Source organism: Ambystoma mexicanum, chromosome 11 (genome assembly GCF_040938575.1).
Source record: "Ambystoma mexicanum isolate Mex_15411 chromosome 11, UKY_AmexF1_1, whole genome shotgun sequence".
NCBI classification, from domain to species: Eukaryota; Metazoa; Chordata; class Amphibia; order Caudata; family Ambystomatidae; genus Ambystoma; species Ambystoma mexicanum.
In genome coordinates this window covers 1,346,560,946-1,346,588,851 of record NC_090934.1, presented here as the reverse complement: position 1 = coordinate 1,346,588,851, position 27,906 = coordinate 1,346,560,946, and the positions used below count along the sequence as shown (strand labels likewise).

General features: G+C 45.5%; 1 protein-coding gene across 6 annotated transcripts in view; it reads left to right on the top strand.

Annotated features, from left to right (window-relative positions):
• The window catches only part of NEDD4 (NEDD4 E3 ubiquitin protein ligase), a 2,630,465-nt gene that overhangs the window by 2,280,469 nt on the left and 322,090 nt on the right, over nucleotides 1-27,906 (top strand). For all 6 annotated transcript variants that reach the window (XM_069624887.1, XM_069624886.1, XM_069624885.1 and 3 more), the window contains one exon: nucleotides 15,994-16,054. In XM_069624887.1, the coding sequence (XP_069480988.1) occupies nucleotides 15,994-16,054 (61 nt within the window). The remainder of the gene's footprint in view (nucleotides 1-15,993; nucleotides 16,055-27,906) is intronic.

The window sequence follows — 27,906 nt, the reverse complement described above, 5'->3', positions numbered from 1 at the left end:
GTTGCTTTTGAGTCTGTCTCTCTCTTGATACATGCCTGCCTCAGAGGTCCTACAAAACAGAAGTCTTTTTTGGAATGTAAAAGTTTTTTATTTAAACAGTTCACGGCTGCTGAAGCTGTTCTGTATAATTATTCCATCACACTTCGTCGGAAGGGAGGACATTAGAATAGTGGACTCTTTTGAAAATGTTAGATAAGTTACTTCTATTGTCCATTTCCAAGTACCATTGCCTATATTATGGAGTCCTGACCTGCCTTAAACATGCTTGGTAATGAATACTCTGTTGTGGAAATTGATGCACAACAGGGAGTTGGATCATGTGGTAAACTACTTAATATTAACCAACACTTTACCGGACAGGTAAACACATTGAGAGAGGGAAAGAGTTTACCACTCCTTGGTCTCACACAGAACAGGTGCAGTCTGTCTATGTCCAAAAGAGGTGGGAGCATCTGTAACCCTGATTTACGCCTGCAGCTGGTCCTGCCCCCCCACCAAAACCCCCCTCCCCACACCAGCTATACTCTGAGAAGTGTGTGAGCTATGTAATATGGTATGGACGGTGATTGGACATGGGGAAAAGGAGTGTCACTGGGAATGGCTTGCTACCATGGTTGAAAAGAACAGCCAGCCAAATTCCTAGTCCCCCCTTTCTTATTCCTTAGTTGCAACACTCATGGACACATGCATCTATTCGGAGAGATGATCTCTTAGGTTACGTTGAAAACCTTAGTGTTACAAGAGACCTGGTTAACGGAACCTTTAATGATTGATGGGTGGAACACGCTGTCAAAACTGGCCACTCAGGGCCTGAGGGGATGCTCAAAAGGTGTCTTGGTTTTGGGAGTTAAGAAACCACTGGGTTTGGTAGAAATATCAAGCATATGCCCGAAACTTTCTAGCTGGCAGAGTTCTATATCCTTAAGAATGACATGGTAAAGACTCAAGGGAATTCATTATCAATATTTATGCCCCTCAACCCCTTACTTGGGCTTTCATGCTGTAGTAATTTAGGAACTTGAAAAACTACTTGGCTCTCGGGCTAGATAGACTCCGACCCCTATAGACTCGGGAGGATAGCTCAGCTGCAACGTGCTCGCCTTGGAAGCAAGACGTCATGGAGCAACACTGCTTCGATCCCCGGGTCCGCGCTTAGAAACCTCTGGGTATTAAGCACATTATAAATAACCTATCACATCATATCATATCAGTGGGGACTTTAACTCTAGAATTCCGAGAGATGATAATTTAAGGGGGCAGAAGATGGACTTATCGTCACCTGCACTGAGTGGCAGACTAGATGGGGCCTGTCATAGAGGGAATTAATGGGCTAACTTGTTGTATATGACTGGATTCAGCATGCTGAATGGTGCCCATCTTTCTGAAATGCCACATCAATTTACTAGAACTGGCAATAGCATCTTAGACTACCTCTTTGTTGCTAACGCACCATCCTTAATTGTTGATATGTGCGTGTTCCAACAACAGGAAAGGGACCATTGTCGCCAGCCTTAATCTGAAGAGCCATTACTTGAGTATTGTTTCAACTGGGACACTGCAGGTTAACTCGGCTTTAACCCGCATTTCCTGGAGTGACGGTACAATTGGGCTAACATTAAACTTGGCCTTGCTTCTCTAAGTGAATGTATATTAGACTTTGTCCATGGACTTCCAACCCCCACTGGAGGTTGCCCAACATGGTATCAACAATTACGAAACATGTCCACAGAGCATCAAATCAGGCACTTTTGTTAATTTAGCAACTTGATCTAGAGTGGGTATTGGTTCTAAAAAATGTAACCAATATATTTATGGTAAACATTTTATAGACAAGAAAAGGAATGTACATAAAGCACTCTGTGACTTGGCACACCAGGTTAATCATGCCACTAGAGTGAAGACCATAATAAATGACGATCGTAACCGGCTCTAATGGCATAAACACCAGGTGGAATGCTCTCAGTGGTGGGCCTTGGTTTGCTCATCTTTAACAATACCACTACGTTTTGGAAGATCATTAATGGCAATAAACCACTTGTAAGAGACATTAATGGTGTCTCAGAACAGGTATGGGTTAACCATATTGAACTGATCTTCTCAGGGGGTGGAATTGAGGACTCCGTTGCTGCCATCATTATCACTAACTGCCTCTTTCTGATAAGTCTTAGAGGCATACACAGTATGATCAGAAGTGGCAAATCATCACGGGCACCTGCCCCTGACGGTACTTGCAATTTATTGATCAGGTCTGAAGTAGAGTTCTGGGCCAACGCTTTATGCTGGTTGTTCGAATGGATCGGCGTGACACAGACCATGCCATAGTCTTGGCGGGACAGTATAATTGTGCCAGTCTTCAAAAAAGGAAGCTTATCTTAGAAGAGCTGGGAATCTGGGCTTAGTTGAACAACATCATCCCGTTTAATCAAACCGGGTTCAGGAAGTGATATAGCCTTGACCACCGTCATTCAGCAGGCCTGGTTAATCTGCAAAATTCCTGTGTATGCAGCATTTAGCTACTTTAGCCAGCTTTCGACACAGTGCATAGGAGAGGCTGTGGAGGAAGCTGCGCAATTGGAATAGTCCTTTATATCTGCTGAAGATGATTATTTCCCTTCATGAACAAACCAGTGCAAAGGTTTGCCTTGATAAACATGTGGTGCTGACTGATTGGATATCCAGTTGGATGTTTAAAGCTTTGGTGTATCCTTGCCCCCATGCTGTTTAACCTTTATCTGTCCGACATAGGAGAGGCCATCTCAAACCCATTCTCCATACCACCTAAATTGGCCAATACTCCATTGCAATGGATGGGTTATGCAGATGACTTGGTATTACTTGACCTTACTCCTAGCGGACAGCAGTCATTACTAGGTGCTTTGAAAACATATTCTGTTCTAAACACCTTCTAAACACCTTGAAAGTGAATATTATCAAAACAAAAATTATGATCTTGAGCCCAACGCATAAAAAGGCAGAAAAGCTGAACTGGTACCTTGATTGGGAGGCAATCGAAATAGTCTATGACTATAAATAACTGGGAGTAAATCTGGACTCTAAATTACAGGGGGTATCGCTTTTAGACAGAGCAAAAATTAAGACCTCTCAGATGGCTGGGACGATTGGTTCTTTCTCTCACAAGAGGGGGGTATTCTCTCGGTGTTTTGACCAAGTTATACCAAGCCAAAATCCTACCAATCCTTTTATACGGGGTTGAAGTCTGGACCTTTGGGAACCTTACAGAGCTGGTTAAAACATAGACAGTATTCTTAAAGAGACTGTTGAGATTGTCTCCCCAATCTGCAATGGAAATTATCTTTTTGGAATACAATATGCTTCCGATCTATGTTAAGTTCCATCTGTACTGTTTGACCACACATTGGAACCTTGTCAACACTGCAGAAAAGACCTAGAATAGGCTGATATTCGGGGTGTTACTTGTCTTAGGTTGACAAGTTTCCTTGTGAAAATAAGGTTGAACGCTGATCTGTGGCTTAGACTTAATGGAGAATGTTCTTACAATGCCGCTTAACCATTTTAGGAAAATAATGAAGACCCTATTATTCCAATTGAGTAGGGAACAACTAATCGTCAATTTGGCAACCAAATCTAATGATGCTGCCTTCATTGCATATATTCAAGATCGGGAATCGGCTCTGAGATACATCTCCCAATTTTGGGGTATTTCCTTGGTGTGGGATTATCTCTGATTGAAATTTAACACTGTGAAGACCTACGAGATAATCGGAGCTTGGCTAAAAATCCTGAGACGCTTTAGACACTGCCGCCTGTGCAGCGAAACTCTATTGGAGACTGCGGGGCAGAGGAGCCTGCTCTCAGAGTATCCTTTGCAGAAGGGAGTTTCCAAGAAGAGAGCAACTTTATTACAAGAAACATTCTGACAAATTGTATTCAAGACGCTGCAGAAGAAGAGTTGTTGTTAAAGCAGAAGTGGTACTTTTGTTTTGAACTTTATCCATTCCATCCTGTCAGAGGTCATCCAGGATTACCATTGGTGCTGTTTTCTTTAGTGGAACTTGGAAGGGGATCTTTTCAAAAAACCGAGAAGGAACTGTTACCAGTGGATTTTTGTTTAAGTGAACTTGTGTTTCTTTGGAACTTTTCAAGAACTGATTTAAGACTTTATTTTCTTTGGAAGAAACTGTCTCTGGATATACCCAGGCCAGATGGAAGTCATCCAAGACACTGGTTGTTTGGTAATCTTTTATTTATGCTTTATTTGAATTGTTTTGTTGTTTAGAGTGAGGGCCAGTTTTGTATATGCTATGCGATTTTCCCTTAGAATCTAGACTAGGTAGGGAATTCCATGGTAAAGTAGGCTTAGTTTGGTTTCATTTGCATTTTTCCTTGGAAATAAAATGTCAAATATTGAGAAAACTACAAGCAGTTGTCCGCCTTGCATTGCTGACCCCTCACACACCTCTGCACCAACAAACAATAGAATGCAGCTATATCCCTTGATTAATTCGGCTTAGCTGCACACCTAATTATACACCAGCATGAACACCTCAACAATTTTTAGAATGCAGCTTTCCCCTACGCAAAATCAGCCTAGCTGCACACATAATCTCATATACAAACACCAACTCTGCCAGAATGCAGCTACCCCCAAATCAGTCGTGCTGCACACATACTACTGATCTCACACAACCTCCACACTACTCCTAGCATTAAAAATGCAGCTACCCACACACAACCTCCACACTACTCCTAGCATTAGAAATGCGGCTACCTACTGCAAATAGTTGGCCTGGCTGCACACATACAGAGTGCACCCAAGCACCACTTACTACTCTACTCTCTCCACTGACCTAGACAACGGTCCCCGAGGGTGATCAACCCACAGCGTTTTGAGATCATGCCAATGGTTAAAAGGCGCTATCCAAATGCCCAATAACATAACATTATTAGGATACTGTTACCTGAGTATAAAGTGAGTTATTTATTGATGTATGTACTTATCTGAACCTTATTTTATATAGCAAATATGAGGTAGCACAAAAAGTGTGGGGACATTCATTTGTGGGGTGCTTGGGGATTCACTGTACTTAAGAACCAGCCTGCATAATGTCCTGAGAGTTATAGAGAACTTTGGCTGGGGGGCTCTGCTTAGACCCCAACGGCATACAGGGCAGAAATATAGACACCACATCCAATCTTTACAATCAGCACATGGAAAAGGCATCCTCGATGTCCAGTGACAGCAACAATTCCTGCCTATGCAGAGTCTGGAGGATCTCGTTAAAGATCACCATCCTGAATTCGTTCTTTTACAGGACCTTGTTAAAGGCAAAGCCTCTGAGTTCCAGAATGGCAGGCAACTCCCTCTTTCTTTGAAACCACATCCGAGCCCGAGAATTGCAGCCGCCCTCCCAAAGCTAAGAAGTTCTCACTGAAAGCATACATTTTCTTACACTCCATGTCGGGGATTAACATTGGGGAAAGTTGCAATAACAATATGTAGGCTCTTGCATACATGATGCATCAATAGAAATATTTAGTCTCCCAGTGCCAGGCGATGCTGTGCATTGGGGTGTCCATATGAAGATGCCTGCTGTTTGTCTAAATCAGGAGAGGTGCCTTGGCAGCTGCAGGCCAGCTCCCAGTTTCAAAATGTCTGCCTTGTTGGCCTTGAAACAGGAAGAGGAGATTGGCCTTGCACCAAAAGGGGCTCCAACCCCATAAGTGATTATGTCTCTGTCGTTGAGTATAGTTTGCATGTACCTTTCCTGGAGATTTTCCGACAGGCACCAGAAAGTGTAATAAATCACCCCAACAACTAAAATAGAAAAGGATAAGAGCAGACATCGCTCCTGCACGTTCCCGAGCTCGGGTACCGGTAAAAAGAGAAAGAGAAAATTCCCACTGTAGACATTTAAAGCATAAGTGCGTGTGACTTCAACAGCACTGATATCTTCGACAGATTATTCCAGCGACTCTGTCGGAAAGGTTAAGAGGAGGCATATTGAGGAATCCATCTCGGAGCAGACAAAGCTGGACAATTCCATTTTTATAAACCCTGGGACAGGTTTTCTCAAATGAATACATTTAAAATCATTTTTAAGAACAAGGTGGCGGTCCCGGCTTTCAATAAACAATGGCTATTCCAAGACAATCCCAGCCAGAGGAGCTGCTAAATCTCCAACAACTAAGACTCACTTTTATAATTGCAGAAAGATTTACAGCAGGAATGTTGACTGGTCACTTCACCAGATTCACGCATGGGAATAGATCCCATCACTGCAGTACAGAAGACTGTTGGTTCTTTTAGGGGCAGTAGTGACACGAGCCATTGGCACTCTTAATTTAATTTCATCTTCAGTAGATGGTGTTTCCCTGGGAAAAAGGACATTTTCAAACCAAAGCAATCAAAAAAGAATAGTTCTGCCTTTCACTGGTGCTCTGGTTTAGGTTATTAAACCAGATTGGCTGAAACCAGCCCATTATCCACTGTGGACAAAGATGTTGCCCAGAACCATAAGGCAGGGCCTACTGACCCTGATGGTTTAACTGTCCATCCCTCTGCAGACAGGCTGCTACTGCAGGCTCCCAATGTACAGCATTCGTATACGCACCACCGGACAGGAAATCCAAACAACTGGACCCTTGGGAGAGAAATGTTTTGCTGCCAGTAGCTTTGGGGCGAGAACAGTGTATGCTAACAAGATATTCCCATTCCTTGAATGACTGATGGAAAACATATTGCCATAAATATGCTTGAAGTGGGGCTGTTCCACAGGCTGGATTAGAATGTCAATGGGCACAACAGTGGTTCACAGACACTCTTGGTTACATACAGAAAACTTTGCCCAGAATTTGCAATCTAAGCTTCCAAATATGGCTTTCGATGGATCAGACCTTTTTGTCACTAAGAAGATGAAAGCATACAAAAGTTTAGAGTGTAAGCAGGCATCTAGTTCCTTGGGGGTTGGCTTACCTACACCCACTACTGCTTTTGGAAGAGGGGGGTTACAGACCTTACAGTTTTAATCAAAATATAGAGGCCTTATCCAAAGGCTACTCAGAAAAGAGGGTTCTACAGGCCATTTAGTAGCAGGAGATCGCAAAAGCCTGCAGCCATAGTTCCGTCGGTAGATCAGGCTCCAAAACCTCTCTTAAGTCACTTGCCATTACAAGTCTCCTATGGTTGGCAGGATCAGACTCTTTAAAGGATCAGGCTCTTCAAGTAAGAGAAGTGTTGGACATAGCCTCAAGGAATTGTCCCAAGGCAAAGAGTTGCAGTCAAGTCATGGAAATGTACTTGGGTAAGGTTAATTTAGTTCTCCCCAGTGCGTGCTTGTGGTGAATTAGGTGTCTTAGGTTTTATCTTTTTTCAGGGTATGGAGGATACAGTCTGCAATTTGGATATGCGCATAGGCCTGATCCAAACAGCGGAGTTTAGGGACAATGCCCAGAATTATAATCTCTGTTTTGGAATTGTGCAGGGATAATCCAATAGACGCCATCCAGCGATGGATTAGGTTATAGGTAGCATTGATGACAGTGCTGTCTTTAGTGTAATCACCAGATAGTGGAAACAGACACTGGGTACCATCAGCGTAGTTGGCGTAATAGGTGCCATCTGCTTCCAACAGATCAAATACGGGAAGCATAAATAAGTTGAAAAAGGTGGGAGGGAGGCAAGAACCCTGCTGCACCCCACATTGTAGGATGGAACCCTCTCACATGGCATCTCTGTAGAAAACCTTGACATAGCACTCAGATAGAAATGAGATCGCCCATTTTACTACTTCCTTAGAAAAGAAAGCCCGATCAAGCAGTCTGCTAACCAGAATAGAGTGATTGACCTGGTCAAAAGCAACTGTTAGATGAAACAGCATTAGCAGCAAGGTCTTGCCCTTATCGATGGTCTAGAATGTTGGTTTTCAGGTCCAGCAAGGTGCTCTCTGTGCTGTGTGCACTCCGAAAACCTGATTGCTTACAGCCTAAGATACCATATTCGGTTATAAAAGCCTGATTCTGTTGGTGAGCTTTTTTATCAAACACTTTCTGAAGAAAGGGGGAATTAGTGATTGGGCGTTAGTTACTCACCACCAGAGGATCTAGCAATGGCTTCTTGAGAAGAGGGGTGGTCCAAGCCTGCTTCACATCGGTTGGCACTAACATATCCTTAAACAAGGAATTCACAAATTTAGTGATTAGTGGGGCCAGTAGTTGGGCGCAGGCTTTAACTATTTTGGCTGGACAAGGGTCGCCCTTGAAACTTGTAGGCTTTAGCTTCGATAAGAGAAGGTTGATAGCTGCTTCATTTACCTCAGAGACGATAAAGAGTTAAGGTGCGGAAGATTGGGAATTATCATCGGCTGACAATGGAAGAGTGGAAATATGGGAACACCTGGATTTGATATCTTCTTTGATTCCAGTTATCTTATTAATCATGGCTTTCTCAATATGGGCACACCATGCAGAATCTTTAATGATCATTGAGGTGCTGGGGAAAGGATCCTGAACTTCTTTAAGGATCTTAAATAGTTCCTTAGTATCTTAGGGGGCTTCAGTGATCCTTTGTTTGTAGAAGAGTTTTTTTTGCTTCACATATTGCTTCTTTGTGTTCTTTTGGTGCAAGACTGTACTTTGCTTTGTCAATATCTGAGAGTGATTTTTGCCAGATCCGAAATGTTTTGCTTTTCTTGAGTTTTAGATTTTGTATTTTGGAAGAGGACCATATTTTGCAGTGTGGGGTTTTACCAGGCCTTAACTTCAAGGGTGCTAGAGTATCAACTGCTTCACACATCATCTTGTTATACAGTGCTGAGAGATCTGATACAGAGTTGTACTGCGCAAGGTTATTCAGGTGGGGTGGGAGGCAAAAAGATGAGCTTACGCCTCAGGTGTAAGTTTGTGTAAATTACGACAGAGGAACTTTATTTTTTGCCGTGACCATGGGCAATTCAAATTTTAGGAAGTCGTGATCACATCAATGGCAGGGTTGAACCATGATCTCATTAGGTTCGATTCCATGCACCAGTACCCAGTATAGAATTCTGCCACCCGAGTGAGTGGGTTCAAGAATGTATTGTGAGAAGTCAAGATTTTCTTAGTGCATTATTTGCTGCTTTAGCCAAAGAATTATTTTGATCATCAAAACCTAGAGTAAGGTCTCCTACCAAAACCACTTGAGATTTAGGTTTAAGTGAGGCAGAGATTCATTCACTTTGGTTCATGGTGAAGCCTGGCATGTGGACGGGGGGATGATACAGAATGCTTAACTTGAGTGTAGAGTTGACATTCAGTTCAATTTTGACTACTACTGTTTCACAGTTGGGTACGTCAACATTGTTCACCTATCTAACAGAAAGATTGTTTCTAAAGATAAGTGCCACCCCACCACCTTTCCCACACTGCCTGTCTTCCCTGAGGATATTATAGCCCACAGGAACTGCTAGAAGCAGCGATGGACCGGCTACAGGATGCAGTCATGTTACAGTGAGGGCGCATAGATCAATATTCTCTTCTACTATATAATCTGCCACTTCGGTTGCATGCCTAACAAGTGATCTGGTTTTTAGTAAGATGCATTTTAGTGAGGGTGAGCAACTTTGTGATGCAAGAGGAGTGTTCTGCCCCATATCCTGGCTGTTAACAGTCTGGAAAAGTGTGGGCGTGTTTTCTTGGGAAGAGGCAGGCATTTTCTACAAGCCGCAACAAGCACTGTAATCAACCTGCCAGCCGCTAGTAGACTATCTATTGTTCAGTGGTAGTGGTGATACTAATGGAATGCAGAGAGAAATCACAATTAAGATGGAGGACACTCGCCTAGCAGCGGGACTCACCTGATCGAAGAGGGAAGAGTACCAGCCCAGGCAAAAAACCGGCAGCAGCAGACGTGTCAGCGCTGACTTGCCGTTGGGAAGATAATGTAGCCTCTAGAAAAATGTAGTTTTCAAAAACTACACTTCGTTCCACAGAGGGTGGGATCTTAGCGCGATCAAATACACAGCAACCCAACTAAACTGGGAAATGCAGTGAATTCACGAAGCATAAGATAGATTTCTACTAGATATTACAAAGGAATTCGATGGGTATTTCAATTTTTTCTTAATGTTTACAAAGCAATAAGCTACAATAAATCACTGCATTCACGCTTTCCAACACAAATTGGCACACAGTCCCTACAATCAATGGAAGTGCTGAAAGCGAGTTAATATACCGGCGAAAACTGGCCTCAGCAGACGCGCTGACACACAGTTGGGAAGCTAATGTAGCCGCTAAGCCACCAGGAAATGTAGTTTTCAAAAACTACACTTAGTTCCTGAGAAGGAGGGATCTTAGTGCGATCAAACACACGGCAGCCCAACTAAACTGGGAAATGCAGTGAATTCACGAAGCACGCAATAGATTCCTACTAGATATTATAAAGGAATTAGATAGTTATTTACATTTTTCTCAGTGTCTACAAAGCAATAAGCTACAATAAAACACAGCTTTCCCGCTTTCCAACACAAATTGGCACACAGTCCCTACAATCAATGGGGTACTCCTTTTTAGATGTGTGCGAACCTTTTGGCCATTAAGCTGGAAATTGTAGAGTTAGAGGTTTGTCTCACCAGATGCAGCACTTGCTTGAATGCAGATATTTACCAGCACTGTATGCTATTACAAGTATAAGAACTGGAGGAGAACAGCAGTGGAAGAAGGGATTCAACCCTGTGAACAATTGGGCAGCAATTGGGATTTAACACTGTGAATGAACTGGACACTTTGGGATTTAACCCAGTAACTTTTTTTTAGGTAATATATTGGTCAGGAACTGGAGTGCTCGCCTCGCTCCTGCTTGTTTTAACAGTGATAGCAGCCCAGATGGAATGTGTTTGTTCTGAGACATTACAAGTATAGCATAGTATGGTCTCTGAAGGATAGCTCAGGGGCAACGTGCTCGCCTTGCGATCACTCCACAGAACACCACAGGTTTGATCCCTGGTCTGCACTTAGAAACCTCTGGGTATTAAGTGTATTATAAATAACCTATCATAAAGGAACACTTTATGTGTTCGGAAAACCTTTTATGTGTTCTGATCGCAGCCCAGATGAGATGTGTGTGTTCTGAGCCATTACAGGTATAGCCCCACTCATAACCAAAACACCACTTTCAGCCAAACGATTGAATTTTTGGTTCAATGAGGAACTGGTAGTACTCCGGCGCAACAAAAGAGCACTAGAACACCTGCACAAAAACAAAAAAAAACACTGAATTGGCACCCTCCTTCTTGAAAGCAAACAAAATCTACAAATCGGCTATCATAACGCATAAAGGAAATGCCTTCAATTCCCACATCAACAATGCTTCCTCTAATTCTAAAGAAATATTTACAATACTTAGGGAATTGGAAGACCCCATCCCTCCTACCACCACTGCCATCTCCAGCAAAGAATGATGTACTACTATACAGAACACACTAGTCTCCAAAATACTCACACTTCAAGACAAAATTACAGCCAAAAGAAACCTACCAGCCAACAAGAGCACATGACCTCCAGCTATAAACAGTGATTCTGAAATCATAGCTACTCAGTTCAAATTTGATATGGTCACCCAAGACCAAGACCTTAACACTATCTCTACGTTAAAACCATCTAATTGTAAAGGAGACTGCTTTCCCACTCACTTAGTAAAACTATGCGCACTCACGTTTGCACCCATCATCTCCGATTTTATTAATGCATCTCTCTGTACCAACTCTGTCCCTGCCAGTATCAAGGAAGCCTGGGTTACCCCAGTCCTAAAAAAAACCTTCGTTGGACCCCACTATCCCCACCAATTACTGCCCCATAACCACTGTGCCCTTTCTATTAGAAATAATAGACAAAATGGCCTATTCCCAAATACTAAATCATCTGGAATGTAAGCAATTACTAGGAACTAGACAATCTGGCTTCCGGCCTAATCACAGCACAGAAACAGCGCTATTTAAACTTAAAATCCAAATGGACACCATAAGAGACGCTGGCAAATTGTGCACACTACTATTACTAGATCTTTCTGCTGCTTTCGATTTTTGGTGGACCATGACAAATTGTGTAATAAGCTAACGGAAAACTTCCAATTCATCTATGAAGCCACCCTGTGGGTTAAATCATTTCTGGCAGAACGTACCTACAAAGTTTCCATCAGTAAGGAATCTGCTGACCCAATACCATTCCCAATAGGCGTACCACAAGGCTCCTGCCTCTCTCCCACCCTGTACAATGCCTATACTAAACTTCTGTTTGCCGCCCTGGATGCTATCGGTGTTGTCTACACAAACTTTGCAGACGATACCCAGATCCTCATCCCCATTACAGGCCACCATGAGCAAGACACTATCACAATCAACAAGATCTATGCCATAATCCAGAACTGGATGGCCACAAACAGCTTGTATCTTAACAATGAAAAGACAGAGATCCTCATTGTTGGCTCCCCCTCCAAACTAAAAACTCTCCATCCTGACTACGCACACATCACCAAAGATGGGACACCCATTCCTGTTCTTTAGCAGGTTAAAACACTGGGAGTGTATCTCAATGCCAGTCTAACTATGACCAGACACATCAATGCCCTGTCCTCATCTACAGCATACACAACCAAGCTCATTGCACTAAGCCGCCAATTCCTGACTCCCCAAAACTGTCTTACGCTTGTAATATCTTACTGCTAGGTACTTCAAACACCAATTTGGCTAAACTACAACGCATGCAAAACAAAGCTTTGCGAGCAGCCCTGGGTATCAAAAGATTGGATCACATTTCCAGAACTATGCGGGATGTACATTGGCTGCCCATCAAAGCCAGAATCATCTTCAAAATGCTCTGCGTCAAACCTAAATGCATCAACAAGAAGGCGCCCACCTACCTCAACAACTCCATCACACAAAACAAAGCCATAAGAACTCTGAGAACCAACTCCTGCACCGAATTACTTGTTCCACGCTTTAAAAGCTCCAGAGCAGGGGGGAGCAGGGGGGAGCAGCTTCCCGGTAGCAGCACCCAAAATTTGCAGCTCCCTCCCTTTGTTTATAAGAAATGAACCATCCCATAATCACTTAAGAAATCGATCAAAACATGGCTTTTCAATACATTCTAACATATACTGACTATCTTGTCCCCCAGACTCACCCATGCGCTCACCAAAATGTACCCCCTACTTTACTCAGAAATGTGCATCTGAAATTGTATGTACTGTAACACACTGTAATGTTTTTTGTGTAACCTTACTGTACCTTACAACCAGACAATCAAGTTAAGCCGCCTGTAAACTACGCTGTGATAGCTCCGGGTCTGTGCGTATAACAAATGCAATAAATAAATAGCATCCCTGATGGGAGGTGTGTGTTCTGAGCCATTACAGGTTTAGCAGCCCTGATGAGATGTGTGTTGTGAGTCATTACAAGTATAGCATCCCTAATGAAATGTGTGTGCTCTCAATCACTGAACGTTTAGTAGTCCTTTTGATAAATTGAAAGCTAAATCAGCTCTGTTACAATTTGTAAGGATGAGGCAGGGAGGCTTCAGATTCCTCCGGTTAGTCTTCATAGGCCCAGAGCGTCCCTGGTGTGGCTCTCTCTCCCTCAGGTCGGATGTTCTGAAAGACAACGGAAAAAACACACACAGTCCTTTGTCAGTTTTACCCTTATATAGGAACCAGAGACTGGTTAACCAATCAGAATCGACTTTGTTGCCATCTCTACAAATATCCCCCCAAGCCCCGCCCCATGTCTCTCTGTTCGTGATTTGCCATGCTGTATTTTCTCCCGTCCCGTCTGCCTGGCCCTGACTGCTGCCGGAATGGATATCAGGTGAGATTGTCAATTTCAAGCACGAGCGGGGAGCGAGTATCGTGACTGAATCTTGTTTGGCGTCCGTGTTATCTGTCCATACCCAAGTCCCTGTGGCCGTACTGCGTAGGTTGGCCTCCCCTTCGGGTGTAACCGATTCGTGGCTCAAGTCCGACTCGCGGTCGTGTTTCGAACTGCGGCCGCCTCTTGATTCCAACTCGCAGTCGCGTACATTCGAACTAAGGCCGCTCCTTGATTCTGGCTCGCGGTTGGGTTTTTCCTCTTCGCGGCCGCCCTGTGATGTTTGAGGCCATTCTGTACCTTCAGGTTCACACAATTGAACATTACCTGCATCTTAAACACATACCTCTGATGCAGAGGCATTAACTCGCCTATCAACAGGATTTGAACTAACAGGTTAGGTTACACAATGATCTCTGCCACAGGGTTATTAACCCACTGCGCTACCTTTCCCAGCAGGCTGTTGACTCGGGAAGGCAGATAGGGTTAGGACACTGGGCAGATCCATGTGAGTCTTGCCTGACATAACTGGCTTGTCAAAAGCTCTCAGCCTGTGTGGACTATCCTACATGAGTCGGGAGATTCCCAATGAAGCTTTGAAATGTGCTAGATTTTTGGCAGTGGGACTCAGTAATTGGACATGGGAGAAGTAGAAGTTGTGCAAAGCGCAAGACCAAGTAGGAGGCATATAAGTATATGACAGCAGTGCCATCTCCTCACACTACCAGTCAGTGTGCATCACACCAGCTCAGGAGGATGGGCAATTGATCTACGTGAGAATACCACATTTTTTACTGTTAGTTCAAAAATCTGGCATGTAAAACACATTTTCTGTATTAGGCCCCCTCCCATGGAGCCCTCCCATCACATCTCCTATTGCCCCCACTTTATTAAATACCCCTACCACCTATTTTTTGGGGGAAATTCATTGATTTCAATGCAATGTTTTCTTCCTCGCAGTAATGGGATTCAGTATTTTGTTGGGATACAGGTGGGATGATCTCAGACACTGTTCTTGCTTAGTAAATTAGCTCGCTGCAGAAAATGCCAACACATGTTTATGCTTTATCATTATAGCAGCTTTGTTAAGAAATTCAGGTACTGTCCCAAAACATAGCAGTCCTGCTAAGATATGTGGGCATGATGCAAAGAGCCCTGCTGTGACTAACTGGTATTGTGACATGACATGCGTATAGCCAGCTCTGCTGATAAATTAGGCTACTTTGCCTGAATATATAGCAGCTCTGTTGAGAGGTACTGGTACAATCTGTGCCACTGAAATATATACAGCGCTGCTTCTACCTGCATCCATTATACCCGATTGCAGTGGGTGGGTGGCCAGAAAGTGAGTTAAAGTAAAATTCATACTGCATGCCATGCTATTCCTTGCTCTCTAAAACAACAGACTTTGTACAGTGCCCTTTCATGCATGTGCATGCACGCGAACACATGCAATCTTAAGACTTCATATAGACACCAAAAGCTTTTCCTTCTCACAAATACCAATCAACTATGAAATGCCCATGCTGCTGCAACTGCACTGCCTCTATCAAAGCTGATTAAAACAGAGGAAAACGAAGCAAAAATGCAGCCCTAGTTTAACACAATTTTCATTTTACACAAAACTACATGTACCCTAAAGAAATGTGAAAAGCATGTTCATGATTCAAAATGCTTTAATAACTCCGTAACCTACAAAATGCAAGCGGTTGAACAAAGTGAACAAAACACAAATTCCCTTCGACATTACTCAAAGTATTATTTTGATAGAATTATTAACCAAGATGAGTGTTGAAGAAATTAACAGACCAGGACTCATCCCAGTTGCTTCATTCAAGGAACTTTGTGGATTGCTAATGTAAAGAGTGGATTTACAAGCTTCTGCTGGCTAGGCTGTCACCGGTGAACTCCATGATTTATGGGGGTGCTGCCATAAATAGCCTGTATGCAAGGAACAATTAAAAGGGCCGTATTGACAAGATTTCTGTGCATAAAAAGGCCCTATATCCACCTTATCTGGAGGGTTCATACTAATTAAGAATAAATAATACAGCCTTGTACTCTGCATTTCAAGTGAGTAGAATGTTTATTCAAAATATAAAGATGTTTTCTTAAAAACAGATGCTTATTATTTTGCAGGAATATCTCACAATTTATTTTTATTTTTCTCCTTTTTTAGTCTTGTGATACAGTGGCGATTTGTGAATAGAGTTCAGAAGCAGATGGCTGCTTTCAAGGAGGTATTACTTTATTCCTTTGTAAAGAACATTTGCACTGCATTTTGTCACTGTTTTTCTTTGTTGCCTAAACTACCATAAAAGGAAACTGCATAGCTCGTAACATCTCACAATTCCATGTCCATAGATAGTGGTAGCAACTGATTGTGTGTTGGAGTGTACTCCCTAATTAAGTGGCCTCTTTATGCCCCTTGTGTCAATATATATGCCCTAAATTGGAGGTGGGGATGAGTTATATCTGATCTCCTTGCCTCCCCTCTACATTCTTTTAATCCCCAGACATAGGTTTTTACCATTTTCAGTTGAAGCTTCTGTGGACATCGGCACTCAAAAGGGTAATTTAAATAGTTTTTATTAACATTTCTGAAGGGCACTTTCCCATATTTACTGAAATGGCAATTTGGGTCACTTGCAGACCTCTGTTTCATACATCAAGTGTACACCAATAATTACCCTAGAATTATGATACTAAGAATGCCTTACTGGACTACACTTTGACACAAACCTGACCACAGTATTTTTAATTTTGTAATTTGACCCACCTAGTACAGCGACCCATTATTCATGTCACAATGCATTCTGGGCATAGTAGATTGTATGAGAACAGACACCTGAAGGACCTAAAGCTTCTATTTCAAAAGTACTTTGAGGTAATTTTTTGAATAAGAGCAATTGAAAAAATTGCCTCAAAAGAGAATGGAAAATTAATAAATAGCAGCAGAAGTTAAAGGTGTAAGGACACATTTTTATATTCAGTAATTTGCTAGATGGTGTATTAACTCAAACTCCCCAGACTTCATAGTTTATGCGCTACCCTTACAGCAAATCTACCGTAGCCTAATCACTCATTGCTTTACTCCTATATCCCATCCCCTTTCCTCCATCCGGTATGGCATCCCTCCCTAGGGACGGGAATGGAACCTTTTTCACCAGAAAAATAGCATGTTCTCTTTAAAAGTATATGCGCGCGGGGGCACAGCCCTGGTAGTATGCGCTCCCTTAACCCCGCCCACCGGCTTCACACCTCAGTTCACCTTTCTTCGTCAACGGGAGCGGACTGCTTTCATCAGCGCTCCTGGTTGAGGCCTCAAGCCTCGCAATTGCATGCGCTTTCCCTAATCTTTTCTTTTTTTTCTAATATTCATCTTTTGGGAACACACGGGTGCCCTAGTCTGTCCGTGGTGCATGTCTGCCACAGCTGGCTTCAGCAGGTGCCTGTCGTGCAACAGTTCATTTCCCACCTCGGATCTGCACACGCTCTGACTCTGGTGCCTTGGGGAAGACCACAGATGGGAAGGCAGCTCGGTCCCTCAGAAACTGGCTTGCGCTGTGGAGAGTTATTCTCCAGGACTCTGCCAGAGAGCATTAAGGAATACGTACGCAGGAAGACCAAGGAGTTAAGCCTACTTTTCAAAAGCACCCTGCAGGGGCGACTCCTTCATGGGGAAGCCAGTTGACAGCAGGGGTCAGTCGGAGCCTCGCACTGGCAGGAAGGACCGGTTCCGCCGCCAAGGAGTCTACAGGCTCTGGTACTGAGATGCATCCCAAGGGGCTCGGCTCCGTTACCAGGCACACGCCTGAGGGGGCGCCAACACGCAGCGCATACAGCGCTACTGGCCCCATGGCTGAGGGCCAACCTCAGCCATGGGGCCAGTACTACCGGGCCTGCGCTTGAGGTGCAGGGTGGGGCAGAGCTGATGCATTCAGGCATGCAGGCCTACACAGGCCTGCGTCAGCCACTGTCCCACGTGCAGAGGACATGGACAAGATTGCGGTGTACACAGATAAGATGGCGGCCAGACCATAGCCCAAAAGGCAGGAAACGATCCCGACCAGGACAGAAGACCGCCAACATGGGGAACCGCAAAGGTGCGAACCTATGGCCAGGGCGGATTGGTTTCCGATGACTCTGACCTCCACGGGGCAAGCATAGTACAGTGAAGGCAAGTACCTACAAGGTGGGGGCAGGCAAGCAGCCTGTATGCCGCTGGTGCCAGAGCGGGACCGCTCGCAGCCCGCCTGCGAGGATTGTTTCTTCGGCAAGTTCTTGACCCTTATGTGGTCTCTGCAGATGGGGAACATTCTTAAAGGCATAATTCAGGAAATACTCCCTCCTCAGCCAGTGCCTGCGCAGCCTCCACCACCAGCGTTGCCCATGCCTCTTGTAGCTCCGTTAGCAGCGCCTATACCTCCAGTTCCAGCACCTGGGCAAGCTCTGCAGCAGACCTAAAGCCTATGGACCCAGGGGCCCCTTCTAACGCAGGTGACCAGCAAGACACTGATGAGGAGGAGCACGACACAGCCACTTAAGCAAGGGCATTTCATGATAGAATCACTGGCCTAGCTGAATACCTGGGCAACCCTCAGCCCCAGAAGGAGCTACCGGAGTCGGGGGTGACGGTATTGGTGGGAGTACTCACCATCAAGGCGGAATCCAGATCTGGCATCCTGTTGCAGAAGGACCCGGAGGCTCTGGTGAAGAAGGGTTGACTCCAGCTTCACTCAGCCAGTAAATAAAAGGCTAGATGCAAAATTCAGGCAAGTGCAGGGCGACACTCTGCTCTTGTCAGTTCACCCTTAGCCACTGTCATCAGTCATTGCGGAAGCGTCTTTGAATGCCAAGCCTCAGACCTCCTCAACGAGCAGCACAACTTCAGCACTGCTGGGTAAGAAAGGAAAAATTAATGAGGCCTATGGGAAGAAGGTGTACTCGAATATAGTGCTCCACCTCAGACAAGCCAACGTTGATACCATACTGGCGGCTGCTAGTCAACAACTGTGGAGGGAAATTGCTGACTTCCTACCGGACATTCCATCAGAGAAGCAAGCCTTCAACACAGGTCTCCCCAAAGCAAAACTAGTATCACAGGACATCATGGAAGCCACAGTGGCGCACATAGATACTGCTAGCAGAGCAATCTGCGTGGCGACCAACATATGAAGGACGGCCTGGGTTAAGGCAACCAGGTTCACCCCTGATGTTCAGGACAGAATCCTAGACCTGCCTTTCGAGGGCAGCGACTTGTTCCATTCCACCACTGACGAGGAACTAGATAAGAAGAGCAATTTGCAGATGGCCAAATCCCTGGCCATTCTTACCAAGCCAGCAGCCAAAGCCTTTGCACAGGGCCACTCTCGCTCAGACAGAGGGCAGTCCTTTTGCGTTTTCCGGGGGTTTGCAGGACCGCCGAGCCAGACAACCGGACCAGCCAACATAGGCGAAAACACCAGAAGTCTTTGCACAAGGGCTTCTTTCAGTCCCCTTCCCAGTCATCTGCCTCTGACCCAAAGAAGCAATGACGGCTCATTTCAGATCCACAGCACCCCAGTCGGGGGCAGGTTGGCCCTACACAGTCAAGCTTGGCGGCACGCTTTACAGACTCATGGGTGATTTTGGTAGCCTCCTTGGGCTTCCGGCTTCCCCTACCATCCCCCTCCCCGCCACCACAGATCGGAACTCTTTCACTCTTAGCAGAGATACGTTCCCTTGTGGAGAGCGAAGCCGGGAGGAGCTTTCTCTCCCTTAGCAGGGGCAGGGCTTTTACTCCTGCATCTTTGTTATTCAAAAGAAGAACCAGGCGGGCCTTCAAGTGATCCTAGATCTTTCCTTCCTGAATCTGTACCTACCTCTGCAGAAGTTCAAAACAGTGATGCCAGCTCTTAAAGCCAATACCTGCAGCTCCTACGGCTCATTCTGCCACTTTACTGGGAGGAACAAGGTCTGTTGGAACGTTGCTATGTTGTTGTGCTGAGGAGAAGCTCTGCCCATTAGCTTGACAAAATACCGCGGGATCCGCGAAGAGGAGCCTGAATTTGACAGTCTGCAGTCTGCAGGCTCAGGGTGAAGAGTTGAAGCGTGGAAAGCTTCTACCTCCTTCTCTCGGGAAGATTGGCTGAACATGTGTGAATTTGTTGAACGTTCCTCGCTAACTGGCCTTTGGAAAAGACAGGCTTTACGTACTCAGTGTTGCGCACTGGAATCACCAGTGGTTAAAGGTGAACGGCGACTGTTGACTTTTGTTTTCTAACCGTTTCACCATGGATATGCATTCTGACTAAGTGCTGTTCTATACAATCTTGTTGCAGGGTGAACAGCGCAATTAAGTAGTCTGGTACTACCTGCTAGCAAGGCACATTTTCATTAGTGAATACACAGTTATTTGTAGAGTTCGGCGACTGTAGACTCCTGTAGTGTTTGAGCCTCCTCTGCTTCGTGTATAACTCTATGGATAATCCATTGGTGCTAGTCAAGAGCACTTACGCCTGTGAGTACATGGACTCGCTCGATAGAATGCAGTGACTGCGGACTTGTGAAGTCTCTGAGCTGCCTCTGTAGCGAGTGGAATCTTTCTCTAAGGATTCCACTGCGAGTTTACAATAGTGTCTGGTTTTTCTTTTTTTGTTCTTTCCTATGTTCTTATTTCTGGGAATCGATCTGAGTAAAAGAACTAGCTGGTGTTTTCTACTGTCGGGAAAGAACTTTCGCAGTGACTTTGCTGCTCAATATGAAATTAAGAAATAAACAGAAACTTAATGTCAAAGCAAAGGGGTCCAATCAACTAACGACTGTTCAGGTAGAAGCTGACTTGAATGTGGCCTCTACATCGACAAAAAAAACTGATTTCTTTGTGGGGCTGCCTGTCTTAACTGTTCCGATTGAAATTCATAACAAGCCAAGTGAAACAGTGATGCTTGTGTAAGAGGTGGCTTGTACAACGGTTGAGCTGGACAACAACAACTCACTACTAAACCTTTGCTACAAATTGGAGTGGCTGCCGCTGAGAAGGTTTTAAAAACTGTAACTAATGATCAAAGAAACCAGACTGGTATTGGTAATGGGAATTATAGCTCTATTTCCACACGATTATCTTGTTCACCCCGCCTCACCGGTCTAAATGATGTAACATCCAATTCTATTAAAGATCAAGATCCCAATATGTCGCAGAATGAATGGGAGATATGGGAATGTTTGATTGGTGAGAAATTTAAAGAACTGGAGATACATAATGAAGCAACTAGCTTTGCATTGAAAATTCTCTTAAAGTTGTTACATAACATTGCAAGTCAGGTACAAATTAATGCTGCCCTTCTTGCTGGTCTGGGAAAGGGTAACCCTAATAGACCGTCACTGGGTTGTATTGGTCCATCAATGCATGATCCTACTGTAAAGCTTCAGCCAGTTAAAGACAGAAGACCTAATTCACCAGAAAATCTGGAATCCACTAAAGGTGAATTAATATTAGGTAGTGACAATGAGGATGAAGGCGAAGATGGTCACCAACTAAGAGAGAGGGGAGACGGAGAAATAAGCAGGCCAACAGTGTGAGAAATAGACAAAAGGTGGTTGTGGTTGTGGCTGTGAAGTGAAATCCCAGAATGTGAAACTTCTAAATTAGGAAACCTTACTAACTGGCTAATAGGAGCGATGGCGGGAAATGCTAAAGTGGCTATGGAATTGCCATTGAATGATGAAGAAATACTGGAAAGCTCTTTGGACAGTTCAAAATCCTCCTTTAATAGTGGCACAATATCTATTGAAACATCTGTGTTTGTTTGAAAAGTTTTATTCGGACAGAATAATATCCATTAAACACATGCATATAATATCACAATAGAAAAAAATACATTGATCTCTAAAATACAACAGTGTGCAATATGATTCATAACCACACATAGACCGTCACAATAGAACAATTCATTGTTCTTCTAAAATAGGAAATAGTCAGTAAAATTCATATCCACACATTACAAGATAACTTATAATACAGAAACACACCTTAGAGCACCCCTTCTCAGTGACATTGCGACCTTCAGATAAGCTAATAAAGCCCAGGCTGAAAATTTTGTTTCTGCCTTTCCTTTAGTAACAACAGCAGTGCTGGCCTATATTGACGCAGGTCGGTGCACCTCAAAACTTGCAAGATGGTTTGCTCTCTAATAATTACATAACCAGGACAGAACAAGATAAAATGAGCCAGATCGTCAAGGGGGCCACCACAGACACGGCAGTTTGGATCATCCGGAGTAATTGTCCACTTTGCTGTGTTCCCCCTCAAGCGCAAGCAGTCAAAGAGGGCCCTGGTGATAAGCTAGCTGTGATGACCCACCCTAGCCCAAGTAGGATAAGGCTGGATAGAGGGAGAGCCACTGATAAGCTGATGGTGTGCATCCGACTGCGAAGGCCGCACGGCATTGGTGCGAGTTGCTGCTAGTTCCCTAATTAGCACAATCTTTGAAGAGTTTATTTCTCTAACTTGAAACAGCCTGGTGGCAGAAGGCATAACCGCCAGATTTACCCTGGACAAGTGCTCACTTACAAATAATTTCTTTTTTTTTTGTATTAACTTCTTTTTATTTGAATTGACAGCTTACAAGAAAACATAGGGAGCCACACAGCGCCCGCATCAAAACATAAGCAATGTGCATATTAGGAATACATATTGAGCAGACTGAAACACCATGAAAAAAAAAAACAGGCAACCCTCAAAGCCCCAACAGTTGAATAAAAAAGGAGTATGCATCTATGGGGAGCCCCCCGGAGAGGAAGGCACGGAAGTTGATGGAGAAGCCATGGCGGTTATGTATTGCCGGAATCTACGCCAAATATCCCTCGGCCTGGAAAGCGGGTGTTGTATTGCGCTCCAGGACTTCTCGGTGTCGTGAGCCCATGTGACTGATCTGAGCCACTGCGTATAGATAGGCGTCCTAGGGTGAAGCCAGCACAGTAATATGCAGCGAACTGCCAAGAGCATGCAGAGGCCCGCTAGTTTCTTAGAGTCGTGGGGCAATTGAGGGAGGTTGTGGAACAAGCAGTGCAGTGGGGTGGGGTCAATAGTGTGTTCCAGAATGTCAGACAGTGTGGAGCAGATGTCCAGCCAGAATTGGGTTAGGCGGGGACAGTACCATAGCATATGGATATAGGAAGTTTGATCCATGCCACATCTAGGGCAAGTGGGAGGGACGGTGCCAAACATACAGTGAAGTCTCATTGGTGTGTGGTGGAACCTGTGCAGAACCTTGAATTGAATACGTTTAAATTTGGTGTTATAGGACACATCATGGGTACGAGCACACATTCGGGACCATCTTTCATCAGTAACTTCGACCCCGAGATCCTCCTCACAACTGCGTCTCAGCTTGGTGAAGTGGGGGGCTGCTCTAATCTGCAGTAAGGAGTAGAGTCTTGACACCTTCCCCCTAAAGGAGAGATAAGAACAGAGCTCAGCGACTATAGGTTCATCTGAAGGCAAGGCAGGGAAATCGGGACACCTGGATTTGAGACTCTCCCGGAGTGAAGAGTATTGCAGCCACACTGAGGGCCGACGTTTGAGTAAAAGAGGGAGATCCGGCCACTCGACAAGCTTCCCTGCTCGAATGCATCACGAAGCATCAGATAGCCGGTGTCCGCCCAGTGGGTTACCACTGCTCGTGGAATGAGCGGGATATCGAGAAAGAAGTTCCATAATGGCAGATCCCCATGAAATGGTTGAGGAGTGTGAACCATTGCCCATAGTTTGATTAATGCCAAGGATGTGCTGGCGATAGGGTCTGCCGAGTTTGAGTCAGGGGGGGATCGGCTTGACGATCAGAGAACCAATCACTCGGTCACTGACCGCCAGCTTCTCTAGGCGAACATGTGGGGGCGGGGGGCGGTAGTGTTGAACCAATATGAAGCGAATTGAGATTGGGCCGCCACCCAGTACTCGATGAAGTCTGGCGCGCCTAATCCACCCAGCACCTTGGGGGTGGTCAGCGTAGACAGTTTGAGGCGGACCGCGCCCGAGTGCCAGAGAAAGGTGTTGGTGATGGAGTGTAGTGCTTGGAAAAAAGCATCACCCGGCCACACAGGGAGATTGATAAATCGATAAAGCAATTGGGGTAATACAACCATTTTAAGTACTCCAATTCTGCCTGCTAGCGAGATGGGGAGCCTGGTCCAGTAAGAGGTTTTGTCGCCAGGTTAGTAAGGTAACTTTGGTAGTTGTCGTCACGTAGCTGCACCATGTGTCGGGAAACCACCACCCCCAGGTAAGTGAAACCCAACGGAGACCAGCTGAACCCATGTAGATCCGGGGGTGGGGGGGAGGGGAGAGTGTTGAGTGTGTGCGGGAATAAGGTTGACTTGGAGCAATTTACTATCAGACCAGATATGCAACCAAAAAGGGCCACATCAGCCAGTATGGGGGCAAGGTTGGTTTCAGGGGAGCGGATGTATAGGAGGGCGTCATCTGCGTAGAGGGAAACTATATCGGATTGGCCGGCAGTGCGCAATCCCCTGTGTGTGTGTGAATTCCGCATCATGTCAGCGAAGGGCTCCATGGCTATGGCAAAGATAAGTGGGGAAAGGGGGCATCCTTGGCGTGTGCCTCTGGATATCTGGAAGGAGACGGAGCATCTATCTTCCGTGTGGACTCTGGCCGACGGGGCGGTGTTAGAGTAGCTTAATCCAGGATCGGAAGTTGGGTCCGAACTTGGATTTCTCGAGAACTCACCATAGATATTTCCACGAGACCGAGTCAAATGCCTTCTGCATGTCCAGCATGGCTGCAACCGCCTGTATAGACGGGGCGATCCTACTGATCACATTGAAGAGCATTCATAGATTTAGGGACGTGGATCTTCCCGGGACAAAGCCGGACTGGTCGGGATGGATGATGTGGGGCATGTATGGGGCAAGACGGTTGGCTAGCAGTTTCGCGTATATTTAAACATCACTGTTAATCAGTGAGAGTGGTCGGTATGAGCCGCACTGAGTAGGGGGTTTACCAGGTTTAAGAAGCACTGTGATCAGTGCCTCACGGAGAAACGGGGGTAGTATTCCATTGTCGCATGATTCCTCCCACAGAGCTAGTAGGTGTGGTGCTAGGAGAGATTTTTATTGTTTGTAGAAGTCCATAGGGAGCCCATCAGGGCCGGGGGCCTTCCCAGATGATTGTGACTCAATGGCTTTAACAAGTTCCTCCAAAGTAAAGGGTCTCTCAAGGAAGCCGACAGCATTGGCTGAGAGGACTGAGATGGGAAGGCTATCTAAATAAGAGTCAATTTCGGGGATCTGGGGGCCGTCGGCCACTGAGTATAAGGAAGTGTAGAACGAGAGGAACTCGGAATTGATGTCTTGTGGGGAGGTGGCGAGTGAGCCATCAGGTCTAATTATGGCCGGGATATTGGGGGCACCAAGTTCGCGGCGTAGTAATCTAGCTAGCATTCGACCAGGTCGTAGCCCTTCCCCATATCTCCTCGCGGATTGGGGGGAGTCCAGGAATTTAACCTCTCGTTCAGCGAGGGTGCAGAACCTGTCCAGCTCAGCTCCCAGCGCCGCTAGGGTGGCTGGGGAGTGATCTGCGGCGTATTGGGATTTGTGGGTAGCAAGGGCCGATTCGCTATCAGCAATATCGGCGCGGATGCCCTTCAGGATTCCACAGCTTTTGGAGATGGCGATCCCTCTAGTATGTGCCTTGAAGGCTTCCCAGAGCACAGCTTGTGTGGTCACAGAATTTGTATTAATCTCAAAGTACTCCTCAATGGAGGACTACAGCTCGGATGCGAAGATCTGGTCAAGAAGCGAATGGGGGCCCATCCTCCACTTTCTGGTTTTATTTACATCCGGTCCCCAGTTTAAAGAGATAAGTACCGGTGAGTGATCCGAGAGTGTCCTAGGGAGTATAGCCAGGTGAGATAGGCATTGGACCAACATGTCTGTAATGAGCCATCTCTCTATTCTGGAATGGGAATCATGTACGGAGGAGTAAAAGGAGTATGTACGAGAATCAGGGTACATCAGACGCCAGGCATCTACCAATGTCAGACGGGGGCGTGTGGTAAGGATGGCATATGCTGCCTTAGACAGCTGGCGGGGTCTAGAGCCCGATCTATCCAGGGTAACATCCAGTATTGTATTAAAATCCCCGCCCCATAAAATAGGGGTCAGGGGGTAACTTTCAAGTAGTGTGGCCAAGTGTAGATAAAAGTCAGGGTCGTCAACATTGGGACCATATACATTCAGGATAACCACCTCCTGATGCTGTAGTATGCCAGTGATCAACACGTACCTACCAAGTGGATCGACGTGGGAGTGGTGAAGGGTGAATTTCAGACCCTTCTGAATTAGGGTGAGGGCACCACGGCTTTGAGTGGAATAGTTGGTATAGTATCTCTGGGGTCCCCATTGTTTAGCAAAGCGCTCGCATTGCTCAGAGCGAGCGTGGGTTTCCTGCAGACATAGGATTTTAACTCTGTGATGCTCGGCATGGAGCTGAATCTGCCGCATCTTTTTGTTGTTGCCTAACCCCCGGACATTCCAGCTCATAAAGGTCAAGTCGGTGCTAGCCATAGCTCAGGGGGTAATGCTTGAATTGCTGTGAAGGGGTTATCAGTAAGTGGAAAGTGTACGGTCTGAATGCATGTGACCTCGTGTCTGCAAGTGGAAGATGTTATGGAATGGCGCATGTGGCGCCTCCGGTAGCTGTCAAGACTTTTTTTTAACCAAAACGTCCCCTCCCCCCACCCCCACCCACATCCCTCCCCCAAACAGAGGGACAAAACTCCACCCATAACCAATTTTTAACAAACAATTCGGCATCAGCGCCTGGGGGCCCGTTAGCAGTCCTAGCCGTGGCGCAACGGACTGTACGAGGGCATGTAGAATGCGAATACAGCAAGGGTAACAAGTGTATTCATTTCAGGTTACACATGTGAAGGATTATGGTGGAAACAGGTGGATTGTAGTATCATATTGATGCATTTTTGTGGCTTCCAGCCCCAAGACATCTCAATTATAGATATTCCATCTACACCAGTTCGCAACAGGGAAGAACTGGCCAAAACAGGGCAACCCACAAAACCAGAGCGGTTGCAAGGTATTACTAATAAGCAAACATAGCGAAAAGCCCACTCCGCAGTAGGACCGGAAGACAGAGGATCCAAGCAAAGAGGAGAGGAACAAGATGGATAACCACAGGTGGTTCATATGTCAAGAAAGCATCGTGAATAGGGCTAGAAGCAGATCATCAATGATTAACAGCAATATATTGGGTATCATGTCAGACTAGGTCCGCAGCTGCCCGGGGTCAGCCAGGGAAGTGCTCATCCAGGAACTTGGAGGCCTCCTCCGGGATCGTGAAAAAGAAAGTTTTATTGGAATGTTCAATACGAAGTTTCGCGGGGAATAGCATGGAGTATTTGACCCCGGGTCACGGAGTCTCCTCTTCACAGCCGTGAAGGATTGGCGCTCTCGCTGTACTGCCACAGAGTAGTCTGGATAAAGAAGGATTCTGTTTGCTCCAAGGAGAAGATCTCCCTTGAATCTGGCCACCCGCAGGATGGCATCTCGGTCTCGAAAATTTACGATTCTGGCAATAATGGGTCGCAGTGGGGCACCTGGCCTGGGTTTTGCGGTCAAGGCACGGTGTGCCCTCTCAATAGCGAACTGTGAGAAGAGTGTAGGGGCATCCAGGAGTGTCATGAGAATGCGCTCCACGTAGTCTTCCATAGGTTCAGTGATACTATCCTCGGGAATGCCAATAATGCGCAAGTTGTTCCGCTGTTACGCTCACCTGGACCCCACAGGGGTGTCGATCGGACCCGGACAGCTGCAGTCTCCGTCAACGTGATGTGTAGTGCAGAGATGACTGTCTGGACTGGCCCGCCTAGTCTTGTCTGCTGGACCTGAAGAAGTATTTTCCTGCAAGTGGAGACAGGGATTAGCCACCTGTGGGTTTTAGTGATTGCCTCCCAACTGTTCTCGCTCTCCCCGACTAATCACCTCCGATATCCCCTTAGTAACCTCACCTTATGTTTGTAAAAGATGAGCTCTCCATCCTACGTGTCTTGCAGGGGCGCGTAGATACCATTTACTT